The sequence below is a fragment of the Bufo gargarizans genome, chromosome 5 (assembly GCF_014858855.1).
Source record: "Bufo gargarizans isolate SCDJY-AF-19 chromosome 5, ASM1485885v1, whole genome shotgun sequence".
NCBI classification, from domain to species: domain Eukaryota; kingdom Metazoa; phylum Chordata; class Amphibia; order Anura; family Bufonidae; genus Bufo; species Bufo gargarizans.
In genome coordinates, this window is record NC_058084.1 from 463,212,617 (window position 1) to 463,233,677 (window position 21,061).

The window sequence follows — 21,061 nt, forward strand, 5'->3', positions numbered from 1 at the left end:
CCTTCCGTCTGGGGAGTGTTTGTGGTTCCTGGATGCGTACCCATTAGTTACCCTGTGGCATTGCTTCCCAGCGCAAGCGGTCACATGGTCGAGAGTGCTGTCTCCAGCGTCCCTCGCAGTCTACGTTGGCTCTGGCCGGATTACGGTTCCCTCGCCTGTTGCCATTCCTCCTCTTGGATGCGTTTTGGTTTGAGTCCTTCCTGTTGGCACCCTCCGTGCTTCAGTTTGTTTTGCTACCAGGTTCTAGCCGCTCTTTTTGAGCAGGTCACCCAACTTCTCTTGGTTGCTCGATTACCGAGGTCAGGGACCTCCACTTTCGATTCGTTAGGGTATTCGCCTTCTGCGAATTGGTGAGCCGGACATCTCGGAGTAGCGGAGTTCTGCTTTTTGAGCGGTCCTGTGGCTTCCCTGTTGCCCACTTCTCCTTGCGGTTGGAGGGTGTCATCCGTCTTCTCGGCTATATTTTCTCTCGACGGCTCTGTTTTGGCTTCTCCTGGGTCAGTTTCACTCCGATGTGGCTTCTGCCCGGCCAGGCTTCAGGGGCTGTTCCTTCACTGCCCTCCTCCCCTGGGGAGACCAAGGTTGTTCATATGGATGGTCCCGGTGTTCCTTATGACCTCGTACTGTCTCCATTGTTCACACTGGCTGTACTAGCTGTGTGCCTATTACTGGGTTTGCCGCATTCTGTCCTCCCGCTGGGTGCAGATTGCTTTTACCATTCTGGGCGCTGGTCCGGCTTGGACAAGCTAAGCTGGTAGCTCAGTGGTAATGTCATTGCCCTGTGTCCAGGCTTTCTGACTTTACCTTCTCAGTAACCTGGCGTGCCTACTTCTTCTGTCAAGATTACCCTTCAAGCCCCCTCTTCGGGTCGGTAGAACACCTTCCTGTGGTGGCTACAACGACAAGGACTTTAGCCTGACTTGTCCTGGAGTCTGTTGGAAACTGGCCGGGTCCCTTTCGGTTCCTTCCGTTTGTCCATCTGCTCCCCCACTCCGCGTGGATTCGGGACGGCGTTGCTCGGGGGCCGACGGGACCAGTTTTCCCAACCTTTTTGCCGTGTCACTGATTTGCGCTTACTCGCATTGGATTTCCTCCCGTCTGCCCAGACGAGTCCAGCGAGCACACTAGTGTTCGCTCCCGGCCGTGCTTCGTCCAGGTTCTGTTGTCTGACTTAGGGTCTTCCCTGGGGTTCTTTAGGAAGCTGGGCATTCACCCAATTCTGCCTTTCTCTTCCCGTGATTCGGTCTTCTCCAGTCTGACCTGGACCTGCGACTGGGACTCTGTTACTTGAAGTGTCTGCAGTTTTTTGCTTGGATATCTCCGACTCTTGTCGACGCTCTGTCTCTTGTTTCCAGGAGGTCCGCGCCAAGGTTCACGGCTCCTGGGTGCTTTCCTCCGCTTAACCACGTGGCTATTGCTGTGGTTACTGCTCAAGGGCAGGGCTCTGTTTTTATGGTGTCACCGTTCATTTCTCCAGAGCGGTTGGTGCCTCCGGGGCGGGAGGCATGGGCTTCAGCCATGTCATTGTGCAGGGTGGCCACGTCTTCCTTGCACTCTTTACCAGGTTTACCTGGGTGCGTACTCTGGCTTCGGCGGCGGTTGCTGCCTTGGGCCGCCTGGTTTTTGCAGGTGGCATTTCCTTGCTGCCTTCGGGTGCTTCGCCTTGGTGCTGTGGTCCCTCCCCTCTTGGACTGCTTTTGAACGTCCCAAGGTCTTCTGTGTCCCCCAAGGAAATTGGGCGAGAAAACGAGATTTTTGTATAACTTACCAGTAAAATCTCTTTCTCGCTCTTTCCTTGGGGGACACAGCACCCACCCATTCATTGGTTTTTCTCTGCACGGTTTCCGAGTTTTGTTTACCCGTTGGGTAGTTGGCTTGTTGTTTCCACTGGTTGGACTTTGCCTTTTCTTACTACTTGGACACGCGACTGGCAGTCTCTCTCTCCAGGCTGAGGGTATAGCTGTGGAGGAGGGGCTTAACAGTTTTCACTTAGTGTCACGCCTCCTAGGGAGATGAGCTATACCCAAGGTCTTCTGTGTCCCCCAAGGAAAGAGCGAGAAAGAGATTTTACTGGTAAGTTATACAAAAATCTCGTTTTTCTGTAACTCCGCCGAAAAATCAGGGAATAGCGAAATCCTGGAGTTGTCATACGATAGGTTCTGCGCGGTCCTAGCCAAGGTAAGCAGCAGATCTCTGTCCTTCCAGTTCAAGAGCCTGGCCAGCAAGGGTCTGGAGGGAGCCCCCGGCGGGGGAGGTCTCGCCGGGACCCTATGAGCCCTCTCCACAGCGTATGTTGCTGAGAATGCGGCCCCCGGAAATGTGGTCTTGAACCAATTTTCTATAAAAGATGCAGGATCCATTCCTTCAGCCCGTTCCGGAAGGCCTAAGATTCGGATGTTATTTCGTCTGGATCTATTCTCCAGATCATCGCATTTTTGCTGCCATAGCTGTACTTTCTGCTCCAAATCAGACAGCTTGACCTGCATTGGCCGGGTGATGTCTTCCAGCTCTGACACCCTGTGCTCAGTCTGTCTCGCTCTTTCCCGCAGCTGCTGCACATCATGCCTCAGGAGCCCTACATCCACCTTTACCTCCTCAATTTTGCTGGTAAGGGAGGTCTGGCACATAGAGATCGCTGTCATCAGCTGCTCATGGGCTTCTTTAGGTGAAAGCTCAGCTTCTTCCTCACTTTGAGGATCCTGCTGCAGGGCCGGATTGCCGCGTGTCACATGCGCGCGCTGGGTAGATGGAGACGCAGCGCCATGTTGATTCTCGGCTCTGGCAAATTCACGGAGCCGGTCCGCCGCTGCCTGTGCCTTGCTTGGGCTCATTTTGCTTCTCCTAGTGGTCCCCCTCCGTTTCTACACTTGCCACTCTATGATTGCGGCTATTTAGAAATCAGGATGGATAAGGATTGTGATCGGGTCTCGGAGCGGCGGGCCTTATAGCTTTAATCAATGAACCCCTCAGATATGTGTTCATCGCCTCCCAAACGGCATGCGGAGACGCCGTACCCGTATTAGGGCTCTTTCACATCTGCGTTATTGTCTTCCGGCATAGAGTTCCGTCGTCGGGGCTCTATGCCGGAAGAATACTGATCAGGATTATCCTAATGCATTCTGAATGTTGTGAAATCCGTCCTTCAGGATGCATCAGGATGTCTTCCGTTCCGGAACGGAACGTTTTTTGGCCGCAGCAAATAGCGCAGCATGCTGCGCTTTTTGCTCCGGCCAAAAGTCCGAAACACTTGCCGCAAGGCCAGATCCGGAATTAATGCCCATTGAAAGGCATTGATCCGGATCCGGCCTTAAGCTAAACGTCGTTTCGGCGCATTGCCGGATGCGACGTTTAGCTTTTTCTCAATGGTTACCATGGCTGCCGGGACGCTAAAGTCCTGGCAGCCATGGTAAAGTGTAGTGGGGAGCAGCATACTTACCGTCCGTGCGGCTCCCGGGGCGCTCCAGAGTGACGTCAGGGCGCCCCAAGCGCATGGATCACGTGATCGCATGGCACGTCATCCATGCGCATGGGGCGCTCTGACGTCACTCTGGAGCGCCCCGGGAGCCGCGCGGACTCTAAGTATACCGCTCCCCCGCTCCCCGCTCCTACTATGGCAACCAGGACTTTAATAGCGTCCTGGCTGCCATAGTAACACTGAAAGCATTTTGAAGACGGATCCGTCTTCAAATGCTTTCAGTACACTTGCGTTTTTCCGGATCCGGCGTGTAATTCCGGCAAGTGGAGTACACGCCGGATCCGGACAACGCAAGTGTGAAAGAGGCCTTAAACCTAAAATATTTCTTAATGGATTCCGTTATACCCGACAGGTCACCCAAAATTTTCAGCCACATTGCAATGCACTTCCACAATTTCGGCCGCGGTCTGGCACTGGTATGGCTGCCACTGCTAATAGTTGTAATATTCCACCACTGTTAATACCGTGGGCGCAATCTCCACGCGCCAAGAGGTTGCAGTGAACACCAGGTTTGTAATATCTGTGCTGTGATCTGATCATTTAAAGGGATTGTCGCAGATTAACAAAACATGGCTTCTGTCTTCCATTAACAGCGCCGCACATGTCTATTGGTTGTGCCTGGAATTGCAGCTCAGTTCATTTATAGGGGTTTTCTAAGATTTTAATACTGATGACCTATCCTCTGGATCTGTGGGGGTCTGGCACCCGGGACCCCCGCCGATCAGCTGTTTGAGAAGTCAGTGGCACTCCTGGATGTGCCGCAGGTTCTCACAGCTTTTCCTAGGCCAGTGACGTCACATTAATCGGTCACGTGGTGTAGTTGCAGCTCGTTCCCATTGAAGTTAATGGGGCTGAGTTGTAATACCAAGCATGGCCACTATACAATGTACGGCGCTGTGCTTGGTGAGCGCGGATAATCTGCAGCGCTCACAGGAGCGCCGCTGCCATCTCAAACAGCTGATCGGCGGGGGTCCCGGGTGTTGGACCCTCACCAGTCAGATACTGATGACCTATCCAGAGCATAGATCAATAGTTGTAAGGACTTGGAAAACCCTTTTTAAAGTGATTGAAGCTGAGCTGCAAAACCACACAACACCAGGTGTGGCGCTGTTTTTGGAAAAAGAGCCAATTTCTTATCCTGGGAAACCTCTTTAAAATGACAGGGCCAAAGCCTGAGGCTGCACTACTGAGAGATGAAAACGTGCCAATGACAACTCGTAACCTTCTGTCCAGTGCAGGGCAGTCTGCCTCTATTACAACACTGCATCTGACAAGGGAGTTTCTCAGTAGTTCAGCCTCAGGCTTTGGGCCTGTATCTTTAAAGGGGTTCTGCAGTTTGTTTAAACTGATGATCTATCCTCTGGATAGATCATCAGCATCTGATCGGCGGGGGTCCGACACCCGGGACCCCCGCCGATCAGCTGTTTGAGAAGGCAGTGGCGCTGGCAGTAGCGCCGCGGCCTTCTCGCTATTCACCGCAGGCCCAGTGACGTCACGACTAGTATCGCTGGCCTGGGCGCGGCTATGTTCCATTCAAGTGAACGGAGCTTAGCCGCGCTCAGGCCAGTTGATACTAGTCGTGACATCACTGGGCCAGCGGTAAATAGCGACATGGCCGCGGCGCTGCAGGAGCACCGCTGCCTTCTCAAACAGCTGATCCCGGACCCCCGCCGATCAGATGCTGGTGATCTATCCAGAGGATAAATCATCAGTTTAAACCAGGCATCCTCAAACTGCGGCCCTCCAGCTGTTGCAAAACTACAACTTCCAGCATGCCCGAACAGCCTACAGGTATCAGCCTACAGCAGGGCATTGTGGGAGTTGTAGTTTTACAACATCTGGAGGGCCGCAGTTTGAGGATGCCTGATTTAAACAAACTGCAGAACCCCTTTAAGTGATCATAAGTGAAATAGGTTTTGCATTTACATATGCTTTTATATATAAATACATTTTCTTGTAACCATAAAGTGTTCCTCGAAAGTGGACATTTCCTTTAAATTTCATTGCAAGGGCCGGGAATGAGATGTAGACCAAACACAAGGTAAAAGGCAGCAGTCTGGTATTGGGTTGCTAAGGGTTAACACATTTCCGTCTTTAACCCCGTCATGACCAGGTCTATCAGCGTCTGTCCGGATCGCCTTCTCCTCTCCGAGAAGCTCTGAGTCATTCTCAGTCCTCGGCTGTAAGAAGCCGGCGGCGTCCTCCGCGTATTATAACCCAGTGTGGGGTAAAGCCTGGCCTTTATGGTCCGTGTCTGGTTACCTGCGGGGGGGCGAGTTCCTTTCTCACAGCCCTCTGTTCGCTCCTACATCATTTATAGAGCAGCCGAAATCCGAGACGAGACACAACAGACACCGCGGGGAACCGGATTAATATCCTCGCGACGCGCGTCAGGGGCCAGCGGAGCAGAAACTTGTGCGAAACTGAGCAAACAGAGATTGCTGTAAATTGTCTTCAGGTTTAATACGTGAGGGCAGGGCTCCGTGGCCTCTGATTATTGGGGGGGGGCACCCGGACGGGATCCTGTAACATGAGCATTATGAAAAAATGTATCACAAGTAGATGGAAAAGGAAGGGAACGCAAATCGTAATGAGGATTTTTGGAGAACTATAGAAGTGTTCATCCTGAACTGCCTGGTTCATGAATATATTTTGAATATCTTTACAGAATTTTATTGAGATGGGGCGGGTATATTATATATCATTCAGGGTAATCTGCAGGAGGAGCTGAGCAGATTGATATATAGATTAGTGGGAAAAGAATCATAAAAAATAAAAATAAACTTTCACTCATTTAATGTAAAAAAAATAAAAATCAGACATCATATAAAACATGCCAATCTCTTTCTAACAAAGCTAGAACCAGCCCTGGACCTCACATGGATCCAGAAATTGCTTCAATAGCTCTGATAGATTTATTTCAAGCTGGAAGCTCAGGGGTGTGAATTTTTTCAGGGGTCGTGTCCTTTCCGCTGCAGCTGATGGCCGTTGAAGGATGGAACGGAGCATGTGCGTCCACCTCAGTGAGCTGGACAGAGAAATTAGAAAAAGAGCAAACAGCAGGTGGCGCTATACGGATAGATTTCAGTAAATAACTCAGTGGCTATTCAAAATTTTTAATGACAAAAATATTCAGATCCAGGTGCTGATTAGAAAAATGTTGAATATTTTTCATGGGACAACCCCGTTTAAATTCCTGCTCGTTCTGCCCTAGAAAGGGTTCAAAGACGGGCAACCAGATTAATAAATGGAATGGAAGAGGCTTAAAGGGAACCTGTCTTGTTGAACATGGTGTTTGAGCTGCAGGCAGCAGGTTATAGAGCAGGAGGAGCTGAGCAGAGTCATAAAGGGGAGGCTGTCAATCAGCCTTATAGGACCGCCTCCTCATAGAGGGGAGGCTGTCAATCACTGATCGGACCGCCTCCTCATAGAGGGGAGGCTGTCAATCACTGATAGGACCTCCTCCTCATAGAGGGGAGGCTGTCAATCACTGATAGGACCGCCTCCTCATAGAGGGGAGGCTGTCAATCACTGATAGGACCTCCTCCTCATAGAGGGGAGGCTGTCGATCACTGATAGGACCTCCTTTTCATAGAGGGGAGGCTGTCGATCACTGATAGGACCTCCTTTTCATAGAGGGGAGGCTGTCGATCACTGATAGGACCTCCTCCTCATAGAGGGGAGGCTGTCAATCACTGATAGGACCTCCTCCTCATAGAGGGGAGGCTGTCGATCACTGATAGGACCTCCTCCTCATAGAGGGGAGGCTGTCAATCACTGATAGGACCGCCTCCTCAAAGAGGGAAGGCTGTCAATCACTGATAGGACCGCCTCCTCAAAGAGGGGAGGCTGTCAATCACTGATAGGACCGCCTCCTCAAAGAGGGGAGGCTGTCAATCACTGATAGGACCGCCTCCTCATAGAGGGGAGGCTGTCAATCACTGATAGGACCTCCTCCTCATAGAGGGGAGGCTGTCGATCACTGATAGGACCTCCTCCTCATAGAGGGGAGGCTGTCGATCACTGATAGGACCTCCTCCTCATAGAGGGGAGGCTGTCGATCACTGATAGGACCTCCTTTTCATAGAGGGGAGGCTGTCGATCACTGATAGGACCTCCTCCTCATAGAGGGGAGGCTGTCGATCACTGATAGGACCTCCTCCTCATAGAGGGGAGGCTGTCGATCACTGATAGGACCTCCTCCTCATAGAGGGGAGGCTGTCGATCACTGATAGGACCTCCTCCTCATAGAGGGGAGGCTGTCAATCACTGATAGGACCACCTCCTCATAGAGGGGAGGCTGTCAATCACTGATAGGACCGCCTCCTCAAAGAGGGAAGGCTCTCAATCACTGATAGGACCGCCTCCTCAAAGAGGGGAGGCTGTCAATCACTGATAGGACCGCCTCCTCAAAGAGGGGAGGCTGTCAATCACTGATAGGACCGCCTCCTGGACTTCACAGCCCAGAATGAGCAGGAATTTAAATGTATAAATTATAGGTCTTACTGAATATTTTCCCATAAAACTATATATCAGTCTGCTCAGCTCCTCCTGCTCTATAACATGCTGCCTGCAGCTCAGACACCACATTCAACATGACAGGTTCCCTTTAAGTAATGGACAACTTTTAAGGAGTATCCCAGTAACAAGAAGTTAGATTGGTGGAGCCGACCACTGCACCCCCATCCCCCACTGATCACGAGAATGATCCTCCTGTGCCCAAATTATTGGGGCAATTCTTCTGTTCCCCAACATTGATTGTCAGGGGATACACATTAGACGGTAGCCCGGTCGTGCCAAAATCGGTAGCTTCAACTGACATTAATCTGTATAGGCAGCTTAAAGGGGTTATCCTATAAACATATATTTATCTCCTATCCAAAGCATAGGTGATGCATATTAGATTTCAGGACCCTCAGTGGGTCCAGTATTCCATTAATTTCTGTGTGGGTGATGGAAAGTTGTCTACATCAGCCCCATAAAAGTGAATGAAGCGGGGGTCCACCTGAAAAAAATCATGGGATAACCCCTTTAAAGAAGAACTCCTGCAAAAAAAATGTTATTCTCTGACCTGCTAGAAAGGTACATGATAATCTTCTCACCAGTGTCTGTATTTGGGATGTGAATTATCCCCCTCCCTTCTGATCCTCAGCTGTGTCATGTGACCAGCACTCTGACTCTCCAAATAACACAGCATCTTATGTGTGCACAGGAAGCCGGTTTATCTGTGTATTCCTATGGGAGCCTCAATGTCAGTCTCATAGGAATCAATAGAGAAGTAACTGACGTCCTGTCCTGTGTCAGTTGGAGATCAGTGCTGGTCACATGACACAGCTGAGGATCAGAAGGGAGGGGATAACTCACAAATACAGTCAGTGGTAAGAAGATTACATTCACTACGGATTACAACATGCACCTTTCTAGCAGGTCAGAGGATAAAATTTTTTGCTGGAGTTCTTTAAAGATAAACCATCAGTATTGTAACTTTAAATAACCCCTTTAACGGATTCTGGATCCACAAATCTGACGCTATAAAGCTGCAGAATTGTTGCCTTTTTATTTTAGGCTCCGCGTTAAGCAGGAAATGGTGAATGTTGGTTTTCTCTGTTACAGGGAATGTTTAGGAGAGGCCCACGAACCGTGTGATTGCCAGACGTGGAAGAACTGGCTCCACAAGGTGTCTGAAATGAAGCCCGAGGAGTGTGAGTATGATATTGTGGCGGCGTTGTCCGCTTCAGCGCACGCGGCTAGCTGCCGAGGGATGCAGCCGTTCAGCACATTCATTAATGAGCCGAGGTGGATTTAGGTCAGAAGAAAATGATGCAGCTAGAATAAGGTCCAGTCATGCAGGGCGGCTGCTAAACGAACGGGTCACGCGGCTAATAATGGTTACTTAGGCTTCAGTAACGTAGCGTCTGGCTGCACGCTGGCGGAGGCTTCGTGGGCGACATCCTCCAGGTACCGCCAGAATGCAAATCACTGCTCTTGATTTACACCGGGGCAGATGTACCTGCACTGGGCCCTGTCCAGAGAAATCAGCCCTATGTGTACTGACTTTTGATGAGCTTGTGCTTACACTCGGCAACTGAAAAGCAAAGCTGCAGTGTAAAGCATGGGGTGGGGCGTCAAGTATTAGTCTGAGACACTATTGAGACTGGGTGCAGCAGTCACTGTGACCTGACAAAGCACAGCTGACATTAATGACCACATATAACCTACAAGTATCATTCATGGATTAGTGGCTGGAATCAATTTTGATATTGATGGCTTATCCTCAGGACAGGTCATCAATATCTGATAGGTGGGGGTCTGACACCCGACACCCCTGCCGGTCAGCTGTTTGAATAGGCTGGTGAGCGCTGTGGCCTTTTCCTAGGCCAGTGGTGACATGCCCCCGTAAGTGTGTCTCCAGCCCTACATCTTCTAGTATGTTATATTCAGTTCTATGTGCATGCTGAGAGTTGTAGTTTCACAACAGCTGGAGTGCCGAGGTTGCAGGCCACTATAGAATGCGATGGCACATGGAAAGGAAAGGCCATCTCTCGCTGACTGGTGGGGGTCCAGCTGCTGGAACAAACAAGCCTTAGGTTGAAGGAGCTGCAAGGATCGTTAAAGGAGTATTCCCATTTTATAAAGAGTAAGATATGCCATTACTTAGTGGGGATGCAACCTCTGGGACCCCCACCAGTCCCGAAAATAGAGGTACCGCAGTCTTTCCTTGCACAGCGGCGCTCTCCCTGCTGTGCAAGGAAACTGCAGTCAAGTTCCGTACAAGTGAATGGGTCCGGCTGCAGTTCCTTGCACAGCCAGGTGGCTGGGGTGTCGCTGTCCAGGAGAAATCAGTGATGAGACCTTAGCGTTGTGTCTCCTTTATTCTCCAGATCAGTGGTGGTCCCAGAGGTTGGTGTCCAGGCAGGTTGATGAAAATACCCCTTAAACACCACAATAAGATGAGAGGTTAGATTGTATTTTCTGCTTTTCTTCATTGTTATCTAGTGGTCGGAGTGAGCGAAGCTTTCGAGGACGCTGCTAATTGTCTCTGGTTATTAACAAACTCAAAACCTTGCGCCAACTGCAAGTCTCCCATCCAGAAGAATGAGGGCTGTAACCATATGCAGTGTGCCAAGGTAAGAAACATGGCCTCTTGGTGACTGTCAGGGTATGTTCACATGGCAGCTTCACATTTCTGCGGCAGGTTGTATGGCAGATACACATTAGATTTTTCTGCTGTATCCTTCTGCCGTGTTAAGTGTGCCTGCCGGAGGTGCCCCCGGTAGGTGTGCCTGCCGGAGGTGCCCCCGGTAAGTGTGCCTGCCGGAGGTGCCCCCGGTAAGTGTGCCTGCCGGAGGTGCCCCCGGTAAGTGTGCCTGCCGGAGGTGCCCCCGGTAAGTGTGCCTGCCGGAGGTGCCCCCGGTAAGTGTGCCTGCCGGAGGTGCCCCCGGTAAGTGTGCCTGCCGGAGGTGCCCCCGGTAAGTGTGCCTGCCGGAGGTGCCCCCGGTAAGTGTGCCTGCCGGAGGTGCCCCCGGTAAGTGTGCCTGCCGGAGGTGCCCCCGGTAAGTGTGCCTGCCGGAGGTGCCCCCGCCAAGTGAGCCTGCCGGAGGTGCCCCCGCCAAGTGTGCCTGCCGGAGGTGCCCCCGCCAAGTGTGCCTGCCGGAGGTGCCCCCGCCAAGTGTGCCTGCCGGAGGTGCCCCCGCCAAGTGTGCCTGCCGGAGGTGCCCCCGCCAAGTGTGCCTGCCGGAGGTGCCCCCGCCAAGTGTGCCTGCCGGAGGTGCCCCCGCCAAGTGTGCCTGCCGGAGGTGCCCCCGCCAAGTGTGCCTGCCGGAGGTGCCCCCGCCAAGTGTGCCTGCCGCAACCGACTACTTAACATGTGCAACAACCTGTAGTGGGTATTTTCCCGCTTCCTTATGTGGCCAAATGAAGGGCATAAAAATAAAATGGATTTAAAAAAGAAAACATCCAAGAAAACGTAAACTGTGATCATTTTTATTTTTAACAGTGCAAGTACGACTTCTGCTGGATTTGCCTGGAGGAGTGGAAAAAACACAGCTCCTCCACCGGGGGCTATTACCGCTGCACGCGCTACGAGGTCATAAATCAGGTGGAGGAGCAGTCTAAGGAAATGACCGTGGAGGTGAGTCGTCTTCTGCAGATTTCTTGCTGTATGAAGAAACCGAACAATGTACCTGGGAGAAATGTTAGCCAAGTATATTCCTCCACAGCTTACATCACCACCGGGGGCGCCGTTCCAAATCCTAGATTACCCAGTTAGTACCGGCCACCACACTGGTACGCTAGTGCAACACAATTATATATTGATTGGTCCACAGTTGGTTGCAAGTCATTAAAGGGAGACAGATTAAGGCAAAAAGGGGCCATTGTCTCAGACCATCCACAATCCTTTTCGTAGTATGTACTTTATTACCAGTATGTACCAGCTTAAAGGGATTTTTCGGGATTTAAATATTGATGACCTACCTCAGGATAGGGCATCAGTATCTGAACGGCGGGGTCCTTGCCAACCAGCTGTTTGAATAGGCTGCAGCGTTCAGGTGAGGGCCATGGCCTTTGTGCAGCTCAGTCCTGTTCAATTTAATCGGATTGATCTGAAATAACAATATATACTATGAAGAGGCCGCAGAGCTTGGACCGCTGTGATCTGATAGTGGTGACCTATCCTAGGATATTTAATTCTGTTAAGCATAGGTCACCAGCTTAGGTGTGTAAATCAGATGGACCCAGATGCCCCTTTTTCTCAGAGACCTACTGTATAGCGCATGTTATTTCAGATCTCCATTGACTGTTATGGGATTTTTCGAAAATAGCTGGGCACTAGGGCTGCAACGATTACTCAATGTAATCGACACAAAATAATCCTCGATGCAGTTTTCCTGCATCGAGGATTCGTTTTGATCATGTGACCACGGAGCGTGGATGAAGTGAAGCCTATCACTCACCGCTCCGTGGTCTCCCCTCGGCACCGGCTGCAGTGTCCTGGACCTGGCGTGCACAGCATGACGATGTGTGATATCAGGTCCCAGTGCATGTTGGGAGGAAGAAGATGTTGCGGTCCTTCTCCGCAGGGGAGGGGGGGCTGATGGCACTGGGGGACATGGCATGGAGGGGCTGATGGCACTGGGGGACATGATGGCATGCAGGAGCTAAAGGCACTGGGGGACATGATGGCATGCGGGGGCTGATGGCACTGGGGGAGTGGGGGGGACATGATGGCATGGAGGGGCTGATGGCACTGGGGGAGTGGAGGACATGATGGCATGGAGGGGCTGATGGCACTGGGGGAGTGGGGGGGACATGATGGCATGGAGGGGCTGATGGCACTGGGGGAGTGGGGGGACATGATGGCATGGAGGGCCTGATGGCACTGGGGGAGTGGGGGGGACATGATGGCATGGAGGGCCTGATGGCACTGGGGGAGTGGGGGGGACATGATGGCATGGAGGGCCTGATGGCACTGGGGGAGTGGGGGGGACATGATGGCATGGAGGGCCTGATGGCACTGGGGGAGTGGGGGGGACATGATGGCATGGAGGGCCTGATGGCACTGGGGGAGTGGGGGGGACATGATGGCATGGAGGGCCTGATGGCACTGGGGGAGTGGGGGGGACATGATGGCATGGAGGGCCTGATGGCACTGGGGGAGTGGGGGGACATGATGGCATGGAGGGGCTGATGGCACTGGGGGAGTGGGGGGGACATGATGGCATGGAGAGGCTGATGGCACTGGGGGAGTGCGGGGGACATGATGGCATGGAGGGGCTGATGGCAGTGGGGGAGTGGGGGGGACATGATGGCATGGAGAGGCTGATGGCACTGGGGGAGTGCGGGGGACATGATGGCATGGAGGGGCTGATGGCAGTGGGGGAGTGGGGGGGACATGATGGCATGGAGGGGCTGATGGGAGTGGGGGGGACATGATGGCATGGAGGGCCTGATGGCACTGGGGGAGTGGGGGGGACATGATGGCACTGGGGGAGTGGGGGGGACATGATGGCATGGAGGGGCTGATGGCACTGGGGGAGTGGGGGGGACATGATGGCATGGAGGGGCTGATGGCACTGGGGGAGTGGGGGGGACATGATGGCATGGAGGGGCTGATGGCACTGGGGGAGTGGGGGGGACATGATGGCATGGAGGGGCTGATGGCAGTGGGGGACATGATGGCATGGAGGACTGAAGACATGGGGGGCTGATGGCATTTGGGGGAGCTGATGGCGGCACTGGCCTGATGAGTTTATATAAAGGAAAATGTTATTTTAATTAGTTTTTTCTTATTAGAGTACTTGATTAATCGTTGGATTGATAGAATACTTGATTACTAAAATAATAGATAGCTGCAGCCCTACTGGGCACAGTCACTCACTTGGCTATTATTGGGACTCTCATGGCAGTGAATGAATGTAGGGCACACCACACAAGGCGGGACCTCATTCTTGAGATAGCAGAGGAGCCTATGGGACACTTTTGGCACCCATCATATCGTACGTCACATGTCGGGTTTTTAAAGATGGCGCCCACTCCTGAGCGGAGTGTGCACCGGAGCAACCAAGTGCCTGCTGTTTCATACAGCAGGCACCCGCAGCTAATGTCCGCGACCGGCGAAAATGCCGTTCACGGACATTTAACCTCTCAGATGCTGTGGTCAAACTTCACCACAGCATCTGAGAACACTAAATACCGGAAGCACGCGCTGCTTCCGGTAATGCTCCGGATGCCCCGTGTGGGGATCGGAGATGCCGAAGCTTGTGTGCGTCAGCCCCTGCTGTCATAGTAAATGACATGGGGCTGCTGCACAGTGTTTCCTATGGAGCCCTTGTCTGTAGGAAACTGATGCACTAGCATCTAAAGATTACTTGTTATAGTTCCCTATGAGAACTATAAAAAAAAATATATAAAGTGTAAAAAAAAAAAATATTCAAATCACCCCCTTTTCCCCAAAATGAATAAAATTGTAAAAAAAACAAATGCACATCATGGGTATCGCCGCATGTGAAAACGCCCGTACTATCAAAATATAAAAGTATTAATCCCATACGGAAAAAGGTAAAATGAAAAAAAAAAAAGGGTCAAAATGGCCGATTCGCCATTTTTTGGTCGCTTCTCCCACAAACAAATTAATAAAAGGTGATCAAAAAGTCGTACACACACAAAAATGCTCTCAATAAAAAGTACAGATTGACCCGAAAAAAATTAACCCTCACACAGCTGTGTACACATAACTGCAAAAAAAGTTATTTATGTTCAGAAAATGACAGAAAAATTATTTTAATTTTTTTTCTAAATTTCACCACCTTTTTTTCCCACTGCATTCTGTGCAATATTAAATGCTGGCTTTGGAAAGTACAACTTGTTCCGCAAAAAACAAGCCCTCATACGACTATGCGAATGCGGGGAGCGCGAAACGCAAAGGCAAAAAAAAACCTCTGGGGTAGAAGGGGTCAATGAATTGATGCAAACTGTGCATTTAATTTTTTTATTTTTTATTTTAGGCTGAAAAGAAACATAAAAGATTCCAGGAGTTGGACAGATTTATGCACTATTATACAAGATTTAGGAACCATGAACACAGCTACCGGGTAACGTTCCCATTCCGCCATATGGCCCTTTTTTAGGGTAACCAATCCCGCTTCTCTCTCACACTGGACCGAGAGACCATTTATCAGATTTCATCCCATTATGTATTAGTACCAGTACTAAATTTACATCTCAGGCGCCTTTGACTCCACCCATCTTGTAGGCCCCACCTACAGTGATGTATGGCTTTAAACATCTAGTGCCCCCTGCAGTCTTCCCCTCGTTCTCCCCTGGGTGTCCTTTTCTTAATCCCACCAATAGGCACAAGCCTTCTAGCTTAAAGGGGTTGTCTCATCTCATACCTCGGTGGCATACTGCTGGCATAGGCTATAAATGTCAGACAGGTGAGGGTCCCACCTCTGGGACCTTTTCCTACCTCCAAAATGAGGGCCCCAAAGTATACAGAGAGCAGCCACGCAAGTGCGACCACCCTCCGTTCGCCATGGGAGTTCCAAAAACAGCCGAGCCAGCACTGAGCTATGTTCGGAGGTCCCATAGTGTTGAACGCGCGGCTACCTCTCCGTTTACCGCTATGGTGAAATAGCCGAGCCAGAGGTGGGACCCCGCACCTGTCTGACGTTGATATGCCACAAATGCTTAGATGAGAAAGCCCTTTAACAACGTTTTGCATCCTCTTTCTCCAGCTAGAACAGCGTCTTCTAAAAACGGCCAAAGAAAAGATGGAGCAGCTGAGCAGAGCTCTTAGTGAAGGTAAGAGCCGCCATTTTTAAAGGGGTTATCTAAAGGTATTTTTAGTTTATTCACTGCCTCTAGAATTAAGCAGATTTGCAAATAATCTTGCTTGGGCTACATGCACACGAACATTGTTTGTTTCCGTGTCCATTCCGTTTATTTTGCCGATAGGATGCGGACCCATTCATTTCAATGGGTCCGCAAAAAATGCAGACAGCACACCGCGTGCTGTCCGCATCAGTATGTCCTTTCCATAGCCCCGCAAAAAAAATAGAACATGTCCTATTCTTGTCTGTTATAGGCATTGCTACAATAGCCTTAGTCCGCAATTTTCCTTACGGTCTGTTTTTTTGCGGATCCGTGTTTCCGTAAAAAACTTTTTTTTTTTTTTTCAAAAGTGCATCCACATCCGTTCCGTGTTTCTGTGTTTCCGCAGAAATAAAAAAGGAATAAATGCTGCTAGGGTAATGCGGATGATATGCGGATGACATGCGGATGACATTTGGTGTCTTTCCGCATGTCATCTGCTTTTTTGCGGACCCATTGAGTACAATAGGGCCTCGGACCGCAATTTGCGGCCAAAAGTAGGACATGCTTCATTTTTTTTGCGGAACCGCATCACGGAAGTGCTGATGCGGACAGCAATTACTCCCCCATTAAAATGAATGGATCCGCACCGGTTCCGTAAAATTGCGGAACAGATGCGGAAGGAAAATTGCGGATGTGTGAATGGAGCCTTAAAGAGCATCTGTCAGCAGATTTGTACCTATGACACTGGCTGACCTGTTACATGTGCGCTCGGCAGCTGAAGGCATCTGTGTTGGTCCCATGTTCCTATGTGCCCGCATTGCTGAGAAAAATGATCTTATAATATATGCAAATGAGCCTCTAGGAGCAACGGGGGCATTACCGTTACACCTAGAGGCTCTGCTCTCTCTGCAACTGCTGCGCCCTCTGCACGTTGAATGTCATCATGTCTGGCCCTGTCAATCAAAGTGCAGAGGGTGCGGCAATTGCAGAGACAGCGGAGTCTCTAGGTGTAATGGTAACGGCCCCGTTGCTCCTAGAAGCTCATTTGCATATATTATACCATTATTTTTCTCAGCAATGCAGGCACATAGGAACATGGGACCAACACAGATGCCAAGCGCACATGTAACAGGTCAGCCAGTGTCATAGGGACAAATTCTGCCCTTTAAAAGTCTTCTGCCGTTTTGTGTTCACAGCTCTTATGCAGACCTTCGTGTCTCCATAAGAGACTTTTCTTGGGGAAAAAGGGCCTTCTGCATACAGTAAATGGTCTTGTTAAGATGCAGGACAGTTTTTTCGGCGCCTTGTGGCACAATTCCTTTTTGGCAGCAAACCCTTATCTATAAGGGCTCATGCACACAACCATATGTATTTTGCGTCCCGCAAAAAACACGGATTACGTCCGTGTGCATTCCGTATTTTGCAGAATGGAACAGCTGTCCCCTAATAGAACAGTATTATTCCTGTCCGTTATGCGGACAATACTAGGACATGTTCTATTCTTTTGCAGAAATACGGAAACGGAATGCACACGGAGTAACTTCTGTTTTGGCTGACCCATTGATATAAATGGTTCCGCATACGGTCCGCAAAAAGAACGGACACGGAAAGAAAATATGTTTATTATGCATGAGCCCTAAGTGAATAGTCAAGTCAGGAAACTGTATACCTTCCAAGAGTTACAAGGCAGCCGCGCCCCAGCTCCGGGCAGTATGAGATACGGTATCGTCATCACTTTGTTTTATTATGTTGTGCTTTGTATCTTAGTCGCCAACGTAGATTAATATTACATTAGAATTTTATCAAATACACTGGACTATTGGGGATAGTACGGAGACAGAAGGTCTGCATCTTTATGCTTCAACCCCCCCAGTGCTAGTGCACGTGAACAATCATTTATAAAAAAGGGTTAGTGCTCAGACCGCTATGTGCCCGGCTGGGAGGCAGCTGGCTGTATCAGAAACCCTACCCTGATGCTCTATCTGCAGTAGGAGATTAAAGCTGGTTGCACACGAGTGAGTGTCACACCGGACTTGCAACGCAGCACCCGTCCTGACCTCACAACACTGACGGGGTCGCATATCATTATATTGATTTATGATGCTATGTAACCCTTACAAATCTGGAATGTATTGTATATTGTATTACAGTGACAGCATTATACAAGACAGGAGCTTGCGCTGTGAGTCCTGAGCGTGACACTCGCTCGTCTGAAAGCAGCCTAAATGTCACCCCTTTACATAATCCTTGCCCACTCTAACGTATGGTCCCTAATCAAAAATAGAAAGGATTACAAGGAGTTGAGCCTCCCAGAGGATTTATTCTACATGTAGTATCCCTTTAAATCAGGCATGCTCAACCTGTGGCCCTCCAGCTGTTGTAAAACTACAACTCCCACCATGCCCTGCTGTAGGCTGACAGCTGTAAGCTGTTCGGGCATGCTGGGAGTTGTAGTTTTGCAACAGCTGGAGGGCCGCGGGTTGAGTACGCCTGCTTTAAATCTATACTATTTACTGTATACCACATGGTCACTCTTTCGTCCTTGGTAGTCACTTGAGATGGAGCAACCATATAGCATTCAGCGTATTGCCACTGCAAAGAGTAACCCTGACTCTTGCAGGCTAAAGCAGTAATGTAATACTACATTTCACCAGCAGGGGCCGCTGCAAGGAAGATGACCAGCCAGTCATTTCCTTTGCAGCGGCCACTGCTGGTGAAATTTAGTATTACATGTCTGCTTTGAATCTGCAAGTGTCAGGATTGCTCTTTGCAGTGGCTGTCCATTTTAGCACAGCAGGGGACCCCCTGCATAACACCCATATGTCCTAATAGGGCTTAAGCACAGGGGTTGTCCTTGGGGAACAGACCCTTTAGGGAGCATCCAACCCAAAACCTATTGTATGCAGTCTGCTCTAAATGTCTCTTGAATTGGTCCTGAAAATGGGAAAACACAGTCTAGAATCAATTGCCGAGAACTTGGGGATGTCCAGGATTGGAAACGCATGACTGCTTTCTTCCAGAAACAGCACCTCACCTCTCCATGGGTTGTGTCTCATATTACAGCTCAGCTTAATTGAAGTTAGTAGCGCTGACTGCAATACCGCATAAAACCTCTAAAGAGTGGCGGCACTGGTTTTGGAAGAAGGCAGCCATGTTTTTCCAATCTGGGACCTTCCCGAGTCTCCAGCTGCTCTGAGGAATATTGTCTTGACGTGTTCCTCTGACACCGTCGCCTGTCTGTCTTTCCTTCCAGCGGAGGGCGGCTGCCCAGACACCACATTTATTGAAGATGCTGTACACGAGCTCCTCAAGACCAGGCGCATCCTCAAGTGTTCTTATCCCTACGGTTTCTTCCTGGAGCCCAAAAGCACAAAAAAGGAAATTTTTGAGCTAATGCAGGTGAATAACATAATTTTACTGCTTGTATTTTTTTCATAATAATAATCTTTATTAATTCTTATTATAACAATCATTTTGCTCACGCTGGCTCTGCTAGAGCTGGTGGCATTTTATGTTAATTAAATGGTTTTTCACATTCAAAAATTGAAATGTCCCCCTCCCCATACCAAATTCTCAACCTAACAACACATTCCTTCCAGTCCTACTGTTAAAGGCGTTGTCTTTTTTTTTTACTGCTGATGACCTATCCTCAGGATAGGTCATCAATATCAGATTGGCGGGGGGCTGACACTCGGCATCCCCGTCGACCAGCTTTTTGAAGAAGGCAGCTCTCATATGAGTCCTGCTTTCTCTGCTCTGTTCACCCGCTCGCTGCAGCATTTGCAGTGGTTAGCAGAGCAGAGAAGGCAGCGCTTGTATGAAAAAAAAAAAACCTTAAAGACATACTTCGAAAACATTACATACAGCACTACAGAACATACAGGGTAATACAGCCCCACATATGTACCTCTTAATCCAGTGACATCTCCTTCGATGTAGATGTTCTCTTTCCTCATCTTCTCTATTCAGCCCAGACCGCCATGATGATTTCTTTCAGCCATCTCTTTTCTTTGACAAACAGACATCTTAGTTTCCTACTTTCCCATCATCCTCTCACCTTCTGAACACCCCATCCTGCCACCCCCAATACTGTGCCCCCAATACTATCCTGCAGAAACAGTCCCCCTGAAAATACTGGTACTGCGCCAGTACAAAAAATACCCCATTAACTTTCAGATCAGACCCCCATATCAAACCTCAGATGAGACCCCCCATCTCAGACCAGACCATCTTTAGACTGCTATGTCAGGTCCCATATCAGACCTCAGATTAGACCCCCATTGGACCTCCAGATCCCCACAGACCAGACCCCCATATCGGTCCCCCATTAGACCTTCAGACCCCCCATTAGACTTACAGACCCCCAGTAGACTTACAGACCCCTATATCAGACCTCAGACAAGACCTCCAGATCCCATTAGACCTCAGATATCCCATATCAGACCTCAGATCAAACCTCTAGACACCCATATCAGACCTCAGACTAGACCTCTAGACACCCATATCAGACCCCCATTAGACCTCCAGACCCCCATTAGACTTACACACCCCCATATCCGACCTCAGACCAGACCTCCGGACCCCATTAGACCTCAGATCTCCCATATCAGACCTCAGATCTCCCATATCAGACCTCAGATCTCCCATATCAGACCTCAGATCTCCCATATCAGACCTCAGATCTCCCATATCAGACCTCAGATCTCCCATATCAGACCTCAGATCTCCCATATCAGACCTCAGATCTCCCATATCAGACCTCAGATCTCCCATATCAGACCTCAGATCAGACCGTAATAAAAAAACTAAAACATACTTCTCCTGTTTCGCCGACTCTCTTCTCAGGGCCCGCGCTGCGCAGTCACTTGACTGCCTCAGGTCATAGGGCGCTCTGTACATCCTGACACTGCAGGCAGCCAGGACACAGCAGCACGGGCCCCGAGAAAAGCAAGCAGGAGGAGAGGGGTAAGTACTGTACAGCGCTCACATCGCTTCCCTTCCCCTCCTCCTGCATACTAGAGAGCGATTACATTATGGCTGCCCTGCATCTTATAAAGGGAAAAGTACAGTGCCACTGCCAAGGGGCCCTGGCTTAGAGGCCTGGTCGCAGCTGCGACCCCTATAGCTACGCCAGTGGTCCCACCTCTGGGACCCCCTCCTACCTTATCAAGGGGCCCTACCATGAATGTAGAAGAAACAATGCATGCACAGCTTCCTCCATTCACTGCTATAGCAGAACAAGTCTACTCTGCTGTTTTTTGGAAGTTCCGAAGC

The 21,061-nt window shown here is 50.0% G+C and overlaps 1 protein-coding gene across 1 annotated transcript in view; it reads left to right on the top strand.

The window, feature by feature from the left end:
- ANKIB1 (ankyrin repeat and IBR domain containing 1) overlaps nucleotides 1–21,061 on the top strand; it is a 124,298-nt gene that overhangs the window by 90,567 nt on the left and 12,670 nt on the right. The window contains exons 10-15 of the mRNA XM_044295872.1: nucleotides 9,089–9,177; nucleotides 10,472–10,602; nucleotides 11,472–11,606; nucleotides 14,980–15,066; nucleotides 15,709–15,775; nucleotides 19,041–19,186. Coding sequence (XP_044151807.1) covers nucleotides 9,089–9,177; nucleotides 10,472–10,602; nucleotides 11,472–11,606; nucleotides 14,980–15,066; nucleotides 15,709–15,775; nucleotides 19,041–19,186 — 655 coding nt within the window. The remainder of the gene's footprint in view (nucleotides 1–9,088; nucleotides 9,178–10,471; nucleotides 10,603–11,471; nucleotides 11,607–14,979; nucleotides 15,067–15,708; nucleotides 15,776–19,040; nucleotides 19,187–21,061) is intronic.